This window comes from Cornus florida, unplaced genomic scaffold (genome assembly GCF_030987335.1).
Source record: "Cornus florida cultivar Cherokee Brave unplaced genomic scaffold, ASM3098733v1 CherokeeBrave_3.0.0_Hap2_Chr08, whole genome shotgun sequence".
In the NCBI taxonomy this organism is placed as follows: domain Eukaryota; kingdom Viridiplantae; phylum Streptophyta; class Magnoliopsida; order Cornales; family Cornaceae; genus Cornus; species Cornus florida.
The window spans coordinates 21775411-21796012 of NW_026775578.1; the positions used below are offsets into that span (position 1 = coordinate 21775411).

General features: G+C 37.5%; 3 protein-coding genes across 4 annotated transcripts; all 3 read left to right on the plus strand.

Annotated features, from left to right (window-relative positions):
• Positions 1-262: 262 nt before the first annotated feature.
• Positions 263-5098, plus strand: LOC132270743 (uncharacterized). Its single transcript, XM_059771940.1, has 4 exons — positions 263-776; positions 970-1039; positions 1123-1212; positions 4840-5098. Exons 1-3 carry the CDS (start codon positions 411-413, stop codon positions 1173-1175), a joined length of 489 nt encoding a protein of 162 aa, XP_059627923.1. The 5' UTR covers positions 263-410; the 3' UTR covers positions 1176-1212; positions 4840-5098.
• Positions 5099-6835: 1737 nt separating this feature from the next.
• LOC132270744 (cation/H(+) antiporter 4-like) lies at positions 6836-11705 on the plus strand. Of its 2 annotated transcripts, XR_009469564.1 has the most exons (4): positions 6836-7713; positions 7942-8952; positions 9546-10722; positions 11298-11705. XR_009469564.1 is itself a non-coding variant. In XM_059771941.1 (3 exons), the coding sequence occupies exons 1-3, from the start codon at positions 7510-7512 to the stop codon at positions 10668-10670; spliced, it is 2340 nt and encodes a 779-aa protein (XP_059627924.1). In that variant the 5' UTR covers positions 6836-7509; the 3' UTR covers positions 10671-10767. The 2 variants fall into 2 exon arrangements, 1 of the variants encoding a protein (XP_059627924.1); XM_059771941.1 differs by lacking the exon at positions 11298-11705 and having other exon boundaries at positions 9546-10767.
• Positions 11706-13757: 2052 nt separating this feature from the next.
• Positions 13758-16779, plus strand: LOC132269846 (cation/H(+) antiporter 3-like). The gene is made up of 3 exons (XM_059771081.1): positions 13758-13988; positions 14344-15348; positions 15670-16779. The coding sequence occupies exons 1-3, from the start codon at positions 13758-13760 to the stop codon at positions 16777-16779; spliced, it is 2346 nt and encodes a 781-aa protein (XP_059627064.1).
• The last annotated feature ends 3823 nt before the right edge of the window (positions 16780-20602 follow it).

Sequence of the window (20602 nt, forward strand, 5' to 3'; positions counted from 1 at the left end):
ATATTTATAAAATAGAGTTACCTTATTTATCGTTTGGACCCGCTAATGATTTGAGAGTTATTAGTAATTAGTGAGGAAGAAGGGTAGATAATTCGAATAGAGTTACCAAATAGGGCTTGGACGGCAGTTGTTCTAAGTAATTAGTGAGAATATTGATGAAGGTACTTAAACTTAAACCTAATCCTTTATCACGCACCGTCACACACGATTAAAGCTTTGAATTAGATACCTCCAGAAATAAAAAACCCAAGGGAATAAGAACTCGCTTCCAACCCAATTGCAAATGCAAAAACAAAAAGGAGAGCGAAAATTTAACTTCACTTTACAATATAAAATACTCCAATAAAACATCAAATATATAATTACACACACGTACATACGCTCACTTTGTTGGTTTGTTTGTTTGTTTAATGGGAAAATCGGTTCCCTCTTCACCCAGGCTCCAAGAATTCGCCAGGCTGGTCTCCTCCAACAAGCTGCACCATCCGGTACACGGCAAATTCGCATCGAGACCCCGATTTGTGCCGTCGTCGGAACCGGCGAATCCAAGAGAGGTCCGAGTCGAATCGGAGAGGTTGAGGAGGGAGAAGATGGAGGAGAACTCGGAGATCGGGGAGCAGCGGAGACCAGTGCCGCTGTCGCACGTGGTTTCCGACTGCGTGAAGCGGTGGTTTCAGGATACCATCAAGGAGGCCAAGGCCGGCGACACCGCCATGCAGGTCTTGGTGGGTCAGATGTATTGTAGTGGCTATGGTGTCTCTAGAGATGCCCAAAAGGTGTTTCTTTGGTTTTGTTTTTGGTTTTCTTTGGCTTAATTTACTGTCACCTAATTTTTTTGGTATTGAATTTTTAAGTAACTTGGTAGGTATTAGGGTTTATCTTGAGTTCTGGCAATTGAGGGTACTTTTAACCTATGTTTAGTTCCAAGATTGTGAATATAACAATTTTAATTTCTTTGTCCCAATTCAGGGACGAGCTTGGATTAATAGAGCTTCAAGGAGTCGATCTTCAGCATGGAAAGTTAGTGATAAACGTCCAGGTTCTCTCTCCATCCTTTCTTCCTGTGGGCTACTGATATTGGCTATTTTATTTTTGCTTATATTTATTTTGTTCTTCATTTAGGTTACAATGTCAGTGATTCTGATTCAGATGATATGAAGGATGAAGCCAAATAGGACAAAATTGATTTCTTGAGAATTTGACAATGACAAAGTCAGTTGGACTCTTTTCCATTTCTATTATTCTTGTTATTTGTTCTTTAATTAATCTGGTTTTAATTTATTTGATATGGTCCTACATGAATTCAGGGTTGCAAGTATATATGTGATTGTATAAGAGAATATATACATATTATATATCCTATATTGAATGCACACTCCATTTTTATTTTTTGCTGGAGGTGTATGAATTCCTGTTCTATGTTTTTAGCTCATGCTATATTCGGAATCCAGTCAACCGGAGATAATACTGTGTTTCATCTTTTTGATGCTCTCTCCATAACTGTGTTAGTTTTCTCATTCTTATTTGCATTGGCATATTTTGGCATGATTCTAAAGTAATTGAGGCTCTAGAGTCAATACAACATAGATCTATTATTGAGCCACACCAGTGCTTTGGAGGATGTTCCGCCTTACTGGTGTGGAGGCAAGTATTGTTTAAATTTAGCGAGTCAAGGAATCGTGGTTCCCATTGTTTTTATTAAAGTAGTTGAAGCGTTTGGAAAAAAAAAAAAAAAAAAAAAATAGTTAAACTGTTGTTAAAACTGTGTGCCTAGGCTCCAGGCTCATACAGTGCCTTTGACAACATTTGCATTCCTTTAATATGGAATATGAATATGCTTTAATAGTAATTTAATTTTTCAATTGTGCCTGCCGCTTCACTCAAGCGCGCACCCCACCTTGCGCTTGGGCTCCAAAGGACCTCTAGCGCCTCAGTGTGTCTGGAGCCTTTGATAACATAGGTTCAGATTTCACAGCCGCGGTTGATGCAGTGAGAGGGTGTGTTATTGAATATAAGGTTTTAAATTTCACCCTCTTACTTAGTTTAAACTCTTTGAGGAATTGGTTTGTTTATGTTGTATCAGGCTTAATCTTGTGTTGTTGAGGTTGTGCTGAATGTCAAAAGTGTTGAGACTCGATTCTTGGATCATGTTGACTATTTGATGGTGAATGAGATAAGACTCAGTTCAGATTTCTCATCCGTGGTTGATGCAGTGAGAGGGTGTGTTATTGAATATAAGTATTTAAATTTCACCCTCTTACTAGTTTAATCTCTTCGAGGAGTTGGTTTGTTTATTTTGTATCAGGCTTAATCTTGGGTTGTTGAGGTTGTGTTGAATGTCAAAGGTGTTAAGACTTGATTCTTGGATCATGTTGACTATTTGATGGAGAACGAGATAAAACTGACACACATGAGCTGCACGTGTTTGGCCTCTACTTTTGGGGTCTAATATTAAGGGTAAAGTGCTAAAAACACCCCAAATGACGCTAGGGAGTCGCCCTAGGTCAGGGATAGCTAGCCAATCTTTCTCTCGTGGTGGCGGGGAGTCGCCTCGTGCCGGGTTGTATTAACTGATTTGGTGTGAGTGTGTTGAGTGTGGGGCATAGATAGATAATTGGGGTTCATTTCCATCTATTTTTATTATTTCGGTAATATTTCAGTTTTAGGGATATTTTAGTAGTTTATTATTTTAGGGTTTATTTGGTAGTAGAGTTAATTAGCGTTTATTTTACTGCCTATATACAGGCCTCGGTACATTGAGCTGAACAGTTTTTGGATAAATATTGAATATTGAAATTGATTACAGAAATTTCTCCCTCTACTTCTTTTTCTCTTCTTCTTCTCCCTTAATCTTCTTCTCTCTTCTCTCTTCTCTCTCATTCTCTCTCATTCTGCATCAAACTGGTATCTAAACAGCCCTGCCCATCCTGCATCAATATTATAGTGGGAGGCTTAGTCTTGTGGGTCTGATAAAAGACAGTGTTGTTCATTGGGTTCTTAAAATTCCATTGGTGGTTTCCAAGTTTATGTCCTGAAAGGATGGTAGTTCAATCTCAGATCCTGAAGGAAGAGTTGTTTGGGACGCTTTAGGTTTTTTAGGAAGGGATGCAAAAGAAGCCTGTTAGAAGTGACAAGGATTTTAGTTGTAAGTGTAGTGAATTGATTAAATTATGTTGAGGACATTGGCTATGAAGCAAGATGTAAAATTGGCAATGTTTGGCTTGATGGAATTTTACAGAATTTGATCCAAGGTTGAGAATATTGTTTTTATTATTAGGTATCCCTTTTTCAACAAGGACTTGAGTTTGAGACACTGTAAATATGTTCCTCAGACTTTAGGTAAGGTTTTTGTTAGATGGTTCTTAGTTCAGATCCTGTGTAATTTTTTGTGGATGTAGATCGGAATTTGTTGCAATTAGCCAGAGTTTTGTCGAATAACATCTGATATTGGGTCTCTTGTATGTGATGATCTCTCAGTAATTATGTGAATGTTATCTTCCATCATAATTTGTGTTGGCATGTTCCGGTGTGTATAGCTGTGGCTTCCTAGAATGTTGAGGAATTAAGAATTCTTAGTATAAATCATGAGCTGCATTGACGTATACCCTATATTCCTTCCTTGTTAACTAGAAAGGATATTTTTCTTTTTCTTCACCAAACTTGGTCTTTGTTCAGGTGTGATTCTTTGGCTATTTGTAATTCTTGGGAGGGTTTCAAAATTTGGCTGTTTTAGTTGAATCTGTTTGATGCATGATAGATATGTTACTTTTTTAAAATATATTGAGTATCGTTAGACTGTTTCCAGCTAACTGATGGAGATGACAATAGAAACTTAAAAAAAGGCTTCCTGATCAGTTTTATGGTGGACACTGGTCAAAGAAAGCCTGCAAAAATCCAATGTGTAGAAAATTTGTAGGGTTTAAAGATGAGAGGGATAAGAAGTGACTGTTTCCGATTGAGTCATTTTAGGATTTGGTGAGTGTGTCCTGTTAATATACTAGATAACAGGATGGTACTGAGAGGTTCCTTGGAAATATCTGCACAAAATGGCTGCATTCAAACTTGAACATCCATGTTTGCTTGATAGTCCAAGCTTTTAGCACTTCATCAAGCAATGTCACATAACATACTAACTTAAAAAGTAAGTATCAAATTGCAAATAATTAGTGTTCCATGCACGCCCTATTCAAAGTTCCTAGTTTGCTTGTTTGTTTTCTTTTGGTATGGCACATCGACACGTAGCTGAGGCTTTTTCTCAATGAGAAGGGATCTCTGTAGTCTATCTTGATGTGAACTTATGGAGACTGATGCTGCGTTTGGAAGCATCGGAATCTATGTTTTGGAATTGGAATAAAAATAACTATTTAAAATAGCATAGTTCATAATTCCAATTTCAAGGTGTTGATTCCATGTTGCCAAATGTAGCATAAGTGGAATTTTTGCCTCAACCAAATTGGGCAGTGTTCACGCTTTTGAAGATCATGATGGGACTTGTGCTTTCTCAAATTATTTGTGATTCACCCTAGACCAGTATAAGCCTGCATGACCGCTCTATGGTATTGCAATGATGACAAAAATTAAAGAGGCTGTCTATATAATGTTCACTAGAGACTAGAGAGAGGCACCTCTTTGACCATCTGGTCTTTCTTTGCGACATCCGATATCTCATTGGCAATAATAACATTGAGACTTTATACACATTTACACACGATCAATTAGTTCTTAACATGTTGCGAGCTTACTTGTGTTATCATTTTGGTAATGACAAATTGATAATTTTGGCGCTCTTAAATAACAAATATTCTATTTATTCTAATCAGTTTCTTGTCTTGTTTGCAGTGAATCTTGAGCTCTTCTAGTGCACACTCATAGACTTCTGTAGAATTCGGGCTTAGAGATTCTTTGTTGGGTTTTATTTGTTTCTTTCTATTTCATCTTTTGTACTTATCGTCCAAGTTGCTGCTGTATTTATACTCATATTTTTGGGTGAATCATCTTAAGCTTCTGTTTAGAATGGGCTGATTTCGTTTTGCTAATGGATGGGTACATGAGGCAATTGCTGCTTTATTGAATAGTACAGTAATTGGAAAGTTCTTAACCTTTTACGTTGTTGAATGGCAGACTAGAGCAAAATTTTCACTTCCTCAACATCCATCTCTGTTTTGGAGGAAGATGGTGCTTGATTAAGGGTTCTCTTTGATCCTTGTTATTGAACATTTGGAATTTTTTTGGGTTTTATGATGACTAATAATTGTTCATGAATATACATAATGAGTATTAGTTTACAACAGCCCTAATTATGATTTCAATAAATTAATCTTAATAACTAATATCACTAACCTACGCTTCTAACAGGTTGGACAATGTTTTTGGGGCTTTGTTCATGAAGAGATTGATTTCTATGCCTTGCATTTTTAATGCTGTATTATGTTCCCTTAGCAATTAGCTTAAACTTTTTGGTTTATAGAAACAAATCAGTGACAGTAAGTAATGGCATCATTCAAGAAAAGGATTCAAAACCCTGTATGTGCTAGGAGGCATGGGAGAGGAGGTTGAAATGGACCAAAACATTTCTTTATATCATTTTAAACAATCCAAACAAAATTTACATTATTCTTTCTTTTCTTTTCTCCCGCTACCCCTCTGAATCTCTCAATCAAACCCCTCTGAATCTCTCAATCAAACGGAGCTTAAATTCACTGTCTATAAGTGGAGGGTAAGGTCAGAATTTTTCAGGACAATGTCAAGAATCAAGAGGAGTGATTAGGATTCCAAATCCTCTCTTGTGCATAGAAGGGGATGGAAGAAGATCGGATTTAGATTCTGTCCAGGTATCTCCCTGCCATCGTCTTCAAGCATCCCTCCAACAATAAAAATTGTGTCACATCATCATTTTTATAACTAGCCTTTCATATTTTTATTTTATACCCCACTTAATCTAATCAGGATGGTGATGTGTTGTTTTTTTATTTGTTAAATGTAGGTAAAAACAAAGGGCTAGAAATTTTCTGCCACCTCTGTTCATCACAAATTTTGTTGGTAAATTTTGTTTTTGATTTTATTGAGCTCTTTAGGAACTATATAGGTATTAGGGTTGGTTTATGTTGAGTATAAAAGGAATCCACATTTTCCCGTCGTTGATGAAATTTTCCATTATCAATGGTGAATTTCGTTATTGTAATAAAATTCACCATTAGCAATGAAATTCACAATTGTAAAGAATATTGAAGAATCATATATATATATATATATATTCTTAGTTAGTACTCACACATGCATGTGTCTAGGGAGACTTGAACTCCTAACTTATTTTGAAAAGTAAATGTTTGATACTGTTTGGCCTATGGGTGGCAAATTACGATACGACAACATGATATAAGCTGGGTTTGGGTCATAAAAGGGTCGACCCGTTTACTCAACCGTGTCGAGTTAGGATTGAGGAGTTCAATTTGTGTAACTCATTTATTAACCATTTAACTCAATATGTTATAATCGTGAATATGACCTATGTAACATGATATCTGTTTAAACTCAATTATTATGGATAGTTAAGTCATTTCAACATAAACCTTATTAATGTTTTATAATTTTTTTTTTTTTTAAATATTTGGGTTAATTATGACAATTTTTTTATTTTTATTATTTAGTATTTGATTAAATATATAATATCTCGTTTTGATAAATATGTCATTAAACGGGTTAACACATTTACCTATTTAATAAACGGGTTGGGTTAGTATTGAGAATTTTTAATACGATTATTAAATAGGTTGTGTTTGTATATGAATTTACCTATTTAATATAATATTCTTATATCGACACGATACGATACGAATACGACTCATGAATACAAATTGTCACCCCTAATTATGTCATTAGCCCATTGATTGAAGTTTTATATGCCGAGTATTATTTTTTGACCAAATTAATTTCTCTTTTATATTTGTTTGTTGCCTCTCTGTTTTTTTTTTTTTTTTTTTTTTTTTCAGTTAAGAAAACTTGCAATCAAAATAGATGTGACACGGTAAGAGTTTGAATCATCAAAATTATACACGTGTCAAATTTGGGCACAAACTCGCAACCTCTGTGATGATTCTTTTTTCCAATATTTATGAGTACCATGGTTGGCATGCCTGATTGACCGGGACTAAACAAAGACTTACCTCCAAAGAGCCAATTGCTAAATTCTATTTGGCGGGATAAGTCTCTTAACATTTTACTTTTTGTGGCATCCCTTTTTCAAGTCACTTTTTGGTCCGTCCACCCATTTCATTCATCTCTCCGAACAAATTGGTTGCTGGATAGTTGGGTCCTGGATCTTGTCTTGCTTACCTACATTCCATTCTCCACGGTTTCTTCTTCTTCTTCTTCTTCTTCTTCTATTTTTTTAATTTTATTTTTGGGATTGTGTATTTTTTTATTTGTATTTTTTTAAAGTTAGTATTAAATCAAGATAAAATCTTGGTGGTGTGAATTGGTGTCTCTGGTTAGATATATGAAGGTATAGTGATGGATGATGAGGATGGTTTCTGTGGGGTCGATCCTATACCCATTCAATCACAGGGCATATGGTCAAAAAGTAATGCCAAAGGCTTTCTATATCATGATTTGGTGCGACTTCAAATACAACTAGCTCTAATGTTCACCTTTTCTCAATCTGTACATAAATTGCTCAAGCACTGCCATTTTGCCCGCCTCGTCTCTGAGACCTTGGTATGCCCTCTCTCTCCATTTCTATGGTCACATCAAATTTTACAAATTTTTGCCTGCACTCACGGGATTGCCATTAGTTTTCATTCTTGTTTTCAAACAAGAAGAAAAGTCCATTTACATTTAAAGAATGAAACATCTGCCAAGTGTTTGTGATTGTATCACTGAGAGTTCTATATATATATTTGTATTATATTTTTTGTGATGATTTTTGGTGTCAACAACCTGCAGGCTGGTATAGTACTAGGACCAACTGTTTTAGGTTTGGTCCTCCCAAGTGTTGAAGAGATATTGTTCCCTGAAGAAGGATGTATTTTTGTTGAAATGTTAACGAAACTCGGGTACATGTTCTTTATGTTCCTGATGGGAGTGAAGATGGATCCAAGCATGGTTTTGAAAGTTGGGATAAAGGCCTGGGCTATAGCCACTTTTTCGATTGTAGTCCCCCTAGGATACGCCACGTTTGTCTCTCAAACATTGCTTCCGGGCAAGGTACGTAACAAGAGCAAGCACCCAACCACTAGATTTGTGATAGTAACAGAAACCATAAGCTCATTTCCTGTCATTGCCTGCCTCCTCATTGACCTCAAAATCGTGAACTCTGAGCTGGGGCGTATTGCTTTGGCATCAGCATTGATTAGAGATATACTGAACACAACTTTCGTATTTCTTACAAACTACCTTTATTGGATTGCCTCGGTAGCAAATTGGCTTGTGGCTTGGCTAACACTGTTTTTCTCTCTCGCTTTTATTTCCACCATTGTGTTCGGCCTTTATCCATTGTTTTTGTGGATTATCAGACAGACTCCAGAAGCGAAACCGGTGAAGTCAGTGTACATCAGTCTCATTTGCTTTGCGGTTCTTGGCTCGGCCATTGCCAGTGACAATTTGGGAATGATGTACCCGTTTGGTCCTTTTGTACTCGGCTTGACTGTGCCGGCAGGGCCACCTTTAGGATCAACACTGGAGAAAAGGTTGGGTACATTCACAATGGGGTTGCTTACCCCGTTACTACTAACCTACATCGGAATGAAAATAAACTTGACTGAAATGCATAGTATGAGATCCATTGTTGCAATACTGCTAGCCTACGTCATTGGTTTCACAATAAAAGTCATAGCAGTTTTTCTTCCAGCATTGTTATGCAAAATGTCTGTCAAAGATGCTATCGCTCTAGCCCTCATCATGAGTACCCAAGGCATCGTGGAGTTGGCTGGATATGTCACTTTTGTGCAAACCGAGGTACTTAATAAATCTTGAAAAGCATTTTCCTAGTTATATATACAATCTATTCATCAATTATGCTGGCTTTTTAGTTTTTTATTTTTTATTTTTATTTATTTTATTTCTTTCGATTAATAAAAATGAGTGAGAACAAAATTTCCATTTTTAGTTTTTTGTTGTTATGCCTATATGAACTTTTGATGAACTTGATCTCTCCAAGTCTCTGCTAATTGGGATATGCAAAACTTGCCCGCAAAGCCTTGTAGACTTGCTAAACTACAGTTTCGTTTAATCTGTGATCAAACTCGAAGTCCAACAGCTTTTGTTAAACTTGGACAAATGTGACTCCAACTTGGCAAATTGTGTGCAACATTTGGTTGCAGGTTGGTCTGTGCTCAAGCTAGTTCATTAGCCACTGGAAATGTGTGTAAACCATGAATTCCTTGAAACCAATTCGAACAATGCAGCTTAATTGACAAGTCTTTTAATTGACATATGTTTATTTTAATCATCTTGACATGCTTCTTTATATAAGATATTTACATATGTTTGGCTTCGTTGGTAAAAGACTAATAACATTCCCTCTCTCTCTCTCTAAAATTGAAATGCAGACATTAAGTGAAGAAACCTATGCCTTGGTGGCCTTGTCTGTATTATTAACAGCAGTGGTCGTACCCTTTCTTGTGAGATCTGTCTACGACTATTCAAGGACATATATTGGCTACCAGAAAAGGAACATTTTACACTCCACAGACAACGAAGAGCTCCGAATAGTTGCCTGCGCCCATAAACAGGACGATGCCATGGGCATCATAAAGGTTCTAGAAGCTTCTAATCCTACCAAACATAGTCCCATTGCAGTATTTGCTCTCCACCTGGTGGAGCTTCTTGGCGGAACCTCCCCGGTCTTGATTAACCACCAGTTACGCCAAAAGACTACTTCTTTATCGAGCTCTCGTTCCCAAACTATTATTGACATCTTCAATAAGTACGAGCAGCACAACTCGGGTTTGGTCAATTTGCAAGCCTTCACTGCAATCTCAATGCCCAAGTTCATGCATGATGACATTTGCTTGCTCGCCTTCGACAAGTTGGCTTCCTTGATAATACTTCCATTCCATAAGAAATGGAGTTCCCAAGGGAGAGTGATTTTTAACAACAACGTCTTGAAGAACATAAACAGTAAAGTAATGGACATGGCCCCTTGCTCGGTGGGCGTCCTTGTAGACAGGGGCAAAGTAAACCGTGCAGCAACAAAATCATTGTCTTCAATGTATCGCGTGGCTATGATCTTCCTGGGAGGTGATGATGATCGCGAGGCACTAGCTTACGCCAAACGCATGGCGAACTCCCCATGGGTTCACTTGACAATTTTCCGGATATCCCAGTTGGAGAACAACACTCGTGAGGCAAATTGGGAATCCATTCTTGACACAGAGACTTTGAAGGACGCAAGACACAAGTGTTCAACCAATGGTAACGTAGTGTACAGGGAGGAAAAGGTGAAAGATGGACCAGAAACGGCTTTTTTGCTTCATTCAGTTGGGGAAGATTATGACCTTATCATGGTGGGGCGTCGCCACAAATCGCACACGAATCTACTGTCAGGCCTAATAGAATGGGCTGAGTTGCCAGAGCTAGGGGAAATCGGAGATCTACTCGCTTCCTCAGAAATTCGTAGACCAGTTTCAGTCTTGGTGGTGCAACAACAGCTCATGCAAAAGAAGTCGAAGTAGTCATTCCCTCCTTGGAACTTGGAAGTGCTAGTTTAGATGCTAAAATCTAAAGGTACGTCAGAAAAACCCTAACAGTGGAAGCAGTGTATATAGTAAATCTCTTACAAATAGAAGAAAAAGAAAGCATACCTTTCATGTTTTGAGATAACTTGAAGTAATTTTCCATATAATTTGTGCTTAAAGGCAATGGGCTCAGATGTGGCATATGCCATTGAACAATGATTTCAAGGATTTATTGCACTGCCATTGATACTCTCTATCTACACAAACATGCACACACATATTTGCACACACATATGCATTGCTAGATGTATATCTATTTCTGTTAAGTATAAATTTTCATCCATTAATTAACAGAACTAAGTTCTCCGATTTTGATTAGCTAAATACCTTTTCAACTTCCCTCAAAAGAATAACAATATGGCATTCACATTTTTCACTAATGTGTCTATGATTTTCATAAACAGTATATAATTGCTTTAGGATTGTCTTTTACCTAATAATAATAATTAAAAAAAAATAAAAAAATAGAACAAAAAGTTTTACCTTAGAAGATTACCTTTTAGTTTTCAGAAACTTTGAACCTGAAATAAATCGTAGTTAAGTGCGTGCCTGGTTGACTTTTAGGATCCACTGCAACAAAAAGCTTTGACAGTCTTGAGGCAATGTAATCACGAAACCGAAGGGACAACTGGATCAAGCTCGCCATGTATCAGAGATGAACATCCCAACTTGTGGATTCAAAGACAGCGACTTATTTTAGTAGCTGGCATCCATTGTTATACACTGCAAAATGGCTGCGTGGCTAAGCAAACGAAGAACAGAGAAAGAAAGAGAAGAGTGATTACATCCTTTCACAATTTTGATTCGAAAATTGTCTTGTCTTTTATTTTCTGTAATTGCATTGAGAAGTATAAACGACCACCCATTTTTCCAATGGAGTAATTATTGCGAAATGTATCAGCTATGTACTGTGCATGTGAATCAACACTGCGAAAAAAGATATTCTAATCTCATTTCGTCGTCGTCATCATCTTTGCGTAGATTAAAATAATATTTTCATATAAATTAAAGTGTTTAATCACTTAATTTCTGCACCTGAATTTTAATATTGAAGTCTATTACAAAGTGATCCATGTTATGAAATTATATGAGATTTATAGAATTATAGTATGCGGTTACCTTCACATTCTTGAATTTTCTTGGATCATGAAAACGTTTGAGCAGTGAATTTTCTTATCATGCATCACAAACAACAAAATATGTCGTTTCTACCCTTTTGTTAACACCGTTCAAATGGTTTTCTCATACTCTAACCCATCTCTCATGCATCCATTTTAGATTGAATAACAAATTTTGTTTGGGTCAAAAACCGATCTCCGCTGCTTCATCTACATCCACAGCTCATCTTGTAAATCACCTAGTGGTCTCTATAAATACATGAACATCGAAATTAGTTTGGAATTTGTTTTGATCTTCCATCCACCCACCTCTACATTAAGATGGAACTTAATATTTCAAGCTTCATCATATGTATATATAATCATAACAATGCAAAATGAAAACTTAAACCTAGATTGAGAGATGGAGGAAGACTGATTTTCTTTTGGTGGAGACTCAATTTATTTATTTATTTATTTTTTGCTTCTTCCAATAGATAAATAAATAATTAATAAAATACTTTTTAAACTGTGATCGTGGATCAACATCGTTTGTTTAATCATTTTCCAATAACAAAAACTAATATAAACATCCAAAGTATACCGTATCTATATTCAACTTTGATTAATTTGATGAAGATGGAAAACTATTGACAATTCAAAAAATATATTTGTGAATACTAAAACTTTTTCTACTCCAACGATCCACACTCTTTTTGTGGAGCACAACATTGTCTTTGAGACTTTGACAGTGTTTTCAATCTTGGAAATGGTCATCATTTCTTTCATCACTCTTGATTGTTGTTGAAGATTTATCTCAATATATTCGTTCCTTGATCTTAACCAATCAAGATGCTGTCACGTGGGTATTTATAATAATTTAGCATTTGAATTGAAATGATATATCAAATTCTTATCATGAGTCCATGTGAAAAAAATATTCAAAGTTAGGAACCTCAATAAAATAAAATAAAATTCAGTAAAAAGAAAGAAAGAAGGCAAACCCACAACTTTGAGAACAAAATAAATACAGCAAAAAGAATCTATAATATATATACAAGGTTAAATACATTGTTGTTAGAATTTGCATATAATTTTTTTGTCGCAAGTATAGATTAGGAAAAAAAATTAAAACAGTTAAACTGGTGTTAGGCACAATCCATACATACCCAATCACGGTTTCGATGTGGGTCCTATCTCTTTCTATACAAGCAAATGGGATGGGATCTTTGATTGCTGTCGTCTGTACCCCAAATTGAACTCTCTCCCTCACGCTGCAAAGGAATGATTAAGGGAGACTTTCAATATATATACATACAATATATATACATATGTATATATATATATATATATATATATTATATGTATATGCACGTGTAATTGCTTATGAGATTTCGATGCTTGTTTGGTTGTTTTGAATGTAATTTTGATAATTTGAATTTTATGTTAATTTTGCAGGTGTGGAAGTTGATTATGTTCTGAAGTCTGTTTGATTCGGCTGAAATTTCACGTTTGTAATTGAAACAAAATATTGTATTGTTGTATTCCATTTGATATATATAGAGAAATTTTTTTTTAGAGAGAGAGAGAGAGAGAGAGAGAGAGTATTTTGATTTTGTATATGAGAAGCAAGGCAGCCAGCCCATATTCATGGCGTTAAGATATATATAGAAATTAAATTGCTTCCATACGTGGAGCACTGTGGGCCTCTCGATTAAGGTCTCAATATACAAGCTTCATTGCTGGACGTACACAGTTGTTAGTTGTTATTAGTTTTTGTGGTTAACCATATTTACAACTCCAAATTCAAGAACTTCTTCATTGTGATCTTTCCTTTATTTATTTTTCGTCTGTTTAATTTTGTATGTACCCTTTGTTTTCCGGTATAATTTCATTTCCATAGAGCTAGCTAGAATTGTTCATATCCATGGAAGAAGATCGGACAAAGGTACTGCCCGGCCCAGACAATGACGTCTGCGCAGCTCAGCTTTTGCCGCTCCATTCACCCGGCGTATGGAACCTAACAAATTCGAACACCATTCTCCGTTATCTTTTGCCAACGCTTCACTTGCAATTGGCTATTATCTTCATCCTCACTCAATCTCTCCACATGTTGTTGAGACGCTTCCATGTGTCCCGGACCGTCACCGAGATCCTTGTATTTTTCCATCTCTCCCTTTCTTCTATAATATATACTTGTATAAATGTTCTTTGTATAATTTGTTCAATGTTAATCATGTTTTGCATGCATTTTTTCACACACACACACACACATATATATATATATATATATATATTGCAAAGTACGTACATGTTTTAATTCTCCCATGCATTCCCTTAATTAAACGCTCATATATCTGTTTGATTATTGATGGTCAAAAGCATTATCCTTTAAATCATGAAGTCAGCTTGCAATTGAGGATTCAACCCAATTATACGTCCATAAGTGTGTGTTGGTACTTATCATTTATTAATTAACATTTTCATACGATTTTGATTTCAATATTCTGCAGACTGGTATAATACTAGGACCGACTTTTCTGGGACAAATTCCGGGGTTTACCGCAACATTTTTCCCCATAGAAAATACGTTTTTACTGGACTCGTTAGCGAAAACTGGCTTCGTTTTATTCGTGTTCCTCATGGGAGTGAAGATGGAACCAAGCATGGTGATGAGAACTGGTAAAAAGGTGTGGACTACAGGATGTGCTTCGGTCTTACTTCCCATATTTATGGGCATGATCTTTGCTACATGGATGGAGGATTATATAAACTTCACAGCCAGACCAACTATCAATTACATTATATTATTACAAACCATAAGCCCATTTCCTGTCATTGCTTGCCTCCTCAATGACCTAAAAATCACAAACTCTGAGATCGGCCGCGTTGCTTTAGCTACAGGATTGATCAGGGAGTTAATCAGTTTAGCACTTCATACTCCCCTCAACTATACTAGAGTTTCAGCACAAGGCGGGTCATTTATGACCGGGGGACTAACCCTACTTCTCTATATATTTTTCATCATTACTATCGTCATCATCCTGCGCCCAATGTTTCTATGGATCATTAAACACACACCCGAAGGTAAGCCAGTGGACACGATCTACATTGGTTTCATTTCTTCCGGGGTCCTCCTCTCCTCCATAATCTGTTACTTCTTAGGCACTCAGATGTTCCATTTTGGTCCGCTCATACTCGGCCTGGCTGTTCCTGTCGGACCACCTCTAGGATCCGCACTGGTAGACAGGTTCGAAACCCTTTCCACGGGTATACTTACGCCATTGTATATGACTTTCTGTGGCATGAGAACAAATTTTCTTATTATACAAAACTTAAGAATTTTGTCTATGTTAAGGACCATCCTACTTGTTGGTACTCTAACCAAATTCATAGGGTGTTTCATTCCTTCATTGATGTGGAAAATGCCTCTCAAAGATGCAACTACCCTTTCACTCATCCTCAGTGCTCAAGGCGTTGTCGAAATGGCCGTTCTTCACAGCTACTTGCAAAATAAGGTACTTAACAACCCTTTTTCACTCATCTATCTATATATGCTTTTTCATTGAACTTGTTCTTCTTCGAGTTTGTAGATGAACCAAAAAATTGTACTTACAACTCAATTTTGAACTAGTTTGTTCATTTATTTGTACAATTTAGCATTCATGAGCTTGTGAAAGTAAATGCTTATTTTCAGGACATAAGGCTTAAAAGGATATTCCAAATTTCTATTTAGTACATCATCAATATTTATACTTCAATTAATAAACTGTTATCATCTTATTCAACAAGACTAATAACATCCTCTCTCTCTCTCTCTCTCTCAAATTGAATCACAGACATTAAGTGAAGAAGCTTTCGCCATGGTTACCCTATCAGTCTTAATAACAGCAGTGATTGTACCGTATCTTGTGAGATTTTTGTACGACTATTCGAAGACATATATAGGCTACCAGAAAAGAAATATTCAACGGTCAACAGACAATGCCGAGCTGCGAATATTTGTGTGTGTCCATAGACAAGACGACGCCATAGCGGCCATTAAGCTACTTGACATTTCCAATCCTACACGAGAAAGTCCTCTGCTAGTCCATGTACTCCACCTCATGGAGCTCAAAGGCCGAGCCACCCCACTCTTAATCAACCACAAACTCGGCCAAAAGATATCCGCTGCTTCTCACTCACGGAAGATCATCGACGTTTTCGATTACTACGAGAATAAATTAGCAGGGTTGGTCAGTGTGCATGCCTTCACTGCAATATCAATGCCAAAGTTCATGCACCAGGACATTTGTTCGCTAGCCTTCGACAAGTTGATGTCTCTGGTAATACTTCCGTTTCATAGGAAATGGAATTCTCAAGGCAAAATGATTGTGGACAACAATATCTCGAGGTCTATCAACCTTCAGGTCATGGAGTTGGCCCCTTGTTCGGTTGGCATTCTTGTTGACCGTCGCAAAATACAGCGCACCGCGCCAGTTTCGCCACTGTCTCGTGTGGCTGTACTCTTCTTGGGAGGTGACGATGATCGTGAGGCGCTGGCTTATGCTAAACGGATGGCGCAATCCCCAGCTGTTCACTTGACAGTTCTGCGGCTAGCGGCGGTGGAGAACACGGGTGAGGAAAATTGGGAGACCATCCTTGACACAGAGAATTTGAAGGACATAAGGCTGCAAAGTTCACTTAGAGGTAATGTGATGTATAGAGAGGAGAAGGTTTCCGATGGACCGGGCACGGCTACGATAGTGCATTCCATGGAGGAAATTTACGACCTCATCATAGTGGGGCGGCACCACAGATCGGATTCACCGGTACTGTCAGGCCTGTTGGAGTGGGCTGAGGTGCCGGAGCTTGGGGCAATCGGAAATCTACTCGCATCTCCAGATGTTAGTCAACCAGTTTCAGTCTTGGTGGTGCAACAGCAGTACACCAAGTATAAGCTAAAGTAGCCATTAAGTATTTTTGGGTAAATAAGTAGCAATTAAGTTGAGATGCTAAATTGTACAGCAGTACATGTATTTCAATTTACACAAAACATAGGAATATTATTGTGTAAAACAATGGGCAATAATAATTCAATTATGTTTTAAAATGAAAAAAATATGGTTACATTAAATTTTACAAATTTCTTCCTGCATTCATGGCATTGCCATTAATTTTCATTTTGAGTGGTTGGTCCTAGAATGCCATTGTTTTCAAACAAGAAACAAGGCCCATTTTCATTTGAAGATCAAAATATCTACTAATCGTTTGTGATTGTATCACTGAGCATTCTATAAATACATATGTGTGTGTATTATATATTTTGTGATGAATTTTGGTGTGAACCTTCGGGCAGGTATAATACTAGGACCTACTGTTTTAGGAGTACGTGATCCTCCCAGTGTTGAAGATGCATTGTTAATTCCCTGAAGATGCACCTTGATCGATCATCACTGAAATGAATTCGGCCAAGGTTGTATACAAGAGTACTAAGCTACCAACCATTAGTTTTGTAATAGCAACAAGAACGGTAAGCCCATTTCCTGTCGTTGCCTGCCACCTCATTGACCCCAAAATCATGAACTCCGAGCTGGGGGCGTATTGCTTTGGCATCAGAATTGATAAGGAATATACTGAACACAGCATTCTTACTTCTAGTGGCTTGGCTAGCATTGTTTTGGGGCGTGACTTTTATTTCCACCATTGCGTTCGGGATCCAATGTTTATGTGGATTATCAGACACACTTCAGAAAGGAAACCGTTCTTGCCTCAGCCATTGCATACTGATGTGGGAATTGCAATATTGGTAGGTGTAACGGGCAGGGGTAGTGCTACATACCTACTTATTTATTCCTCTTTCACTTTTTATTCAGATTTGATACACGACAAGTACTCCTAGTAACATTCTCTCTTACCCAAACTTACAATACCCTTGTTGTGGTTGGACCAGTACTCTGCCTACCCGGGTGGGCAAACCCAGAAGTCTCCAAGTTCAGCGGTTGACGTGATACTGGATGAAGGACTGGGTTTGATTCTAATACCAATTGTAACGGATTGACACTTAACCATTTACCCAAAAACTTAAGTTGTTAGGTAGTGCTACATTGTAACGTCTCAAAACTAATACTTTTTTTTTAAAAAAAAATTCGGCATAACCTCCCCTAAAAATATGCCTATCACAACCTGCTTAATTGCATTTTTAACCTGTCACGGCTCAAATTCCGAATTCACGGCAATAGTAGATGATAATACACAATCAAATGACCTCGATAATACCTCAAACTAGTATTACTCTCCCCATGCATCAATAAGGTTTACATGATATCAAACTCACATCCAAAATATCATCTAGTAACATAATTATATTACCTAACCATGGTTTTGAAAAATAAATACACATTACTGTACTTTTGGGGCCTTACAAAAATGGGAGATATACAAAAGATACAAAATGAGCTCCAAGTCATCCTTAAGCTTGTGGAAGATCGGCATCCACTACCTCCTTACCGGTTCCTGGAAAATGTTAAATAAAATGGGGTGAGCATAAAGCTTAGTAGAGAGTACCTAAGACGCACCTCTTGTAGCCCCGTGAATCCAAACAAAGCATAGGCCAATAGGAAGAGAGGGTCATGCAAAATGAGGGAAACACATATTAAATTCTAATTCCAAACAATCATATGTAAAATGCCATGAATGCTAGATATGCGTGTCACTCCCAATTTCTTAAAAAACAACCATACTTTTCAAAATGTTAATATAACGTACCCGCCCTTTGGTAATCCCGTAGCGACACGAGAGGAGGATTGGCTAGTGTCCCTGACCCTTGGTAACCCCGTGGCGTCATTATGGGGCCCAGCTAGCTCAACCACGCTAGGGCGACTCCCTAGTCCCCTCTAGGCTATATTAACCTCCGGCCCTTTGGTACCCCCGCGGCGACCGGGTTTCTCAAAAAAAAAAACTTTTTCAACAAAGCTTTCCCGAAAATCCCCATTCTTTCATTTTTCAAAAATCATTTCCATACGTGCAATCCCCAATGATGAATTCATGAATGCCACATCCTTTCAATGTTGTAATATAAGGGATTTCTAACATTTGTCATGCCGTGACAATATCATAAAATGAGAAATTTAATACCACAATTTACCACACATGCTCACAACAATCAACTAAATATTTAGCATTATAATAAGCATGATAAATCAACCATTTATCACAATTTCCATACAATCCAACAAATACACATAGATACATGTTTCACATACACAATTAAATCACTTAAGGAGTAATCCATCTAAATTAAGCATGCTTATCACATAAGTCAACAAACACACATATATAAAATCTTTATATGCACCATTAAATCATTTTTAAAGCAATCAACCTTAAATCAAGCATGTTTGGCCAAAATTCTAGAGGAATAACTCACTAAGGTACAAGAAAAGTGTGAATTAGACACCTTTACCTCTAATTGAGCAAAAACCCCAATTTTCTTCACAAACCCTAGAAATGGGTCCTAAGATTCGAACTCCAAGGAGTGCACTAAATCTGAAATCGCTTGTATGGATGTGTAGAGCTTGACACGAGCTTCGTTTTGTCTTAAACGACACTCAATTTCGATAAGAAATGAGATCAAGATCTTGCTTCAAAGTTTTGGAAATCAAAATGAAAAGAAAAAACAGAGAGGAAGAGGGGAAGAGAGAGGCGCACGGGAGAGAAGGAGAGAAATGAGACCATTTGTGGTCTCTTGGCCCTTAGTTGGTTTAATGGTAGGTCCCACCACCTTTTATTTTCTTTTTTTCCTTTAACTTTTTGCTTAAATTTGAGCCATAACACAACATAATACACATATACATACACACAATTATATATACACTTATGCACATAAATACACAGACATTACATTCTCCCCAACTTAAAAGGATTTTGTCTCCGAAATCAAGACATACCTGAGGAAGAAAACAACGCTGGGTACTTGGACCGAACCTCCTGTTCGAGCTCCCAAGTAGCTTCCTCGACTCCGTGGTGTTTCCAAAGGACTTTCACCATTGGTATCGTCTTGTTCCTCAACTCCTTCTGTTGTGTGTCAAGAATCTGAACTGGTCCTTCCTCATAGGAAACATCCTCATCAATGTCTACATCTACCCAACTCAAAATGTGAGATGGATCTGGTTCGTACTTCTGTAACATCGATACATGGAAAACATTGTGGACCCTATCTAACTGTGGTGGCAAAGCAAGCCTGTAGGCAACCTCTCCTACTCGGTCCAAAATCTCAAACGGTCCAATAAATCGTGGCGACAACTTGCCACTTTTTCTGAATCTCATCAATCCTTTCCGTGGAGAAACTCGTAGAAAAACGTGGTATCCCACTTCAAAGGATAACGGTCGTCTCCGCTTATCCGCATAGCTCTTCTGTTGGCTCTGAGCTGTAAGTAACCTCTGTCTTATCAACTTAATCTTCTCAGTGGTCTCGAGTACAATGTCGGGTCCTAAGGCGGCTGTCTCACCTACCTCAGTCCAACAAACAGGAGACCTACAAGGTCTACCATACAACGCCTCAAATGGAGCCATCTGGATGCTCGCTTGATAACTGTTGTTGTAGGCAAAGTCAATAAGTGGAAGGTGATCCTCCCAACTACCTCCCAAATCAAGTACATATGCCCGAAGCATATCCTCCAAAATCTGGATAGTACGCTCCGACTGACCGTCCATCTGTGGATGGAATGCCGTACTAAGATGCAACGCTGAACCAAACGCTACTTGAAGTCCTTCCCAGAACTTCGAAGTGAA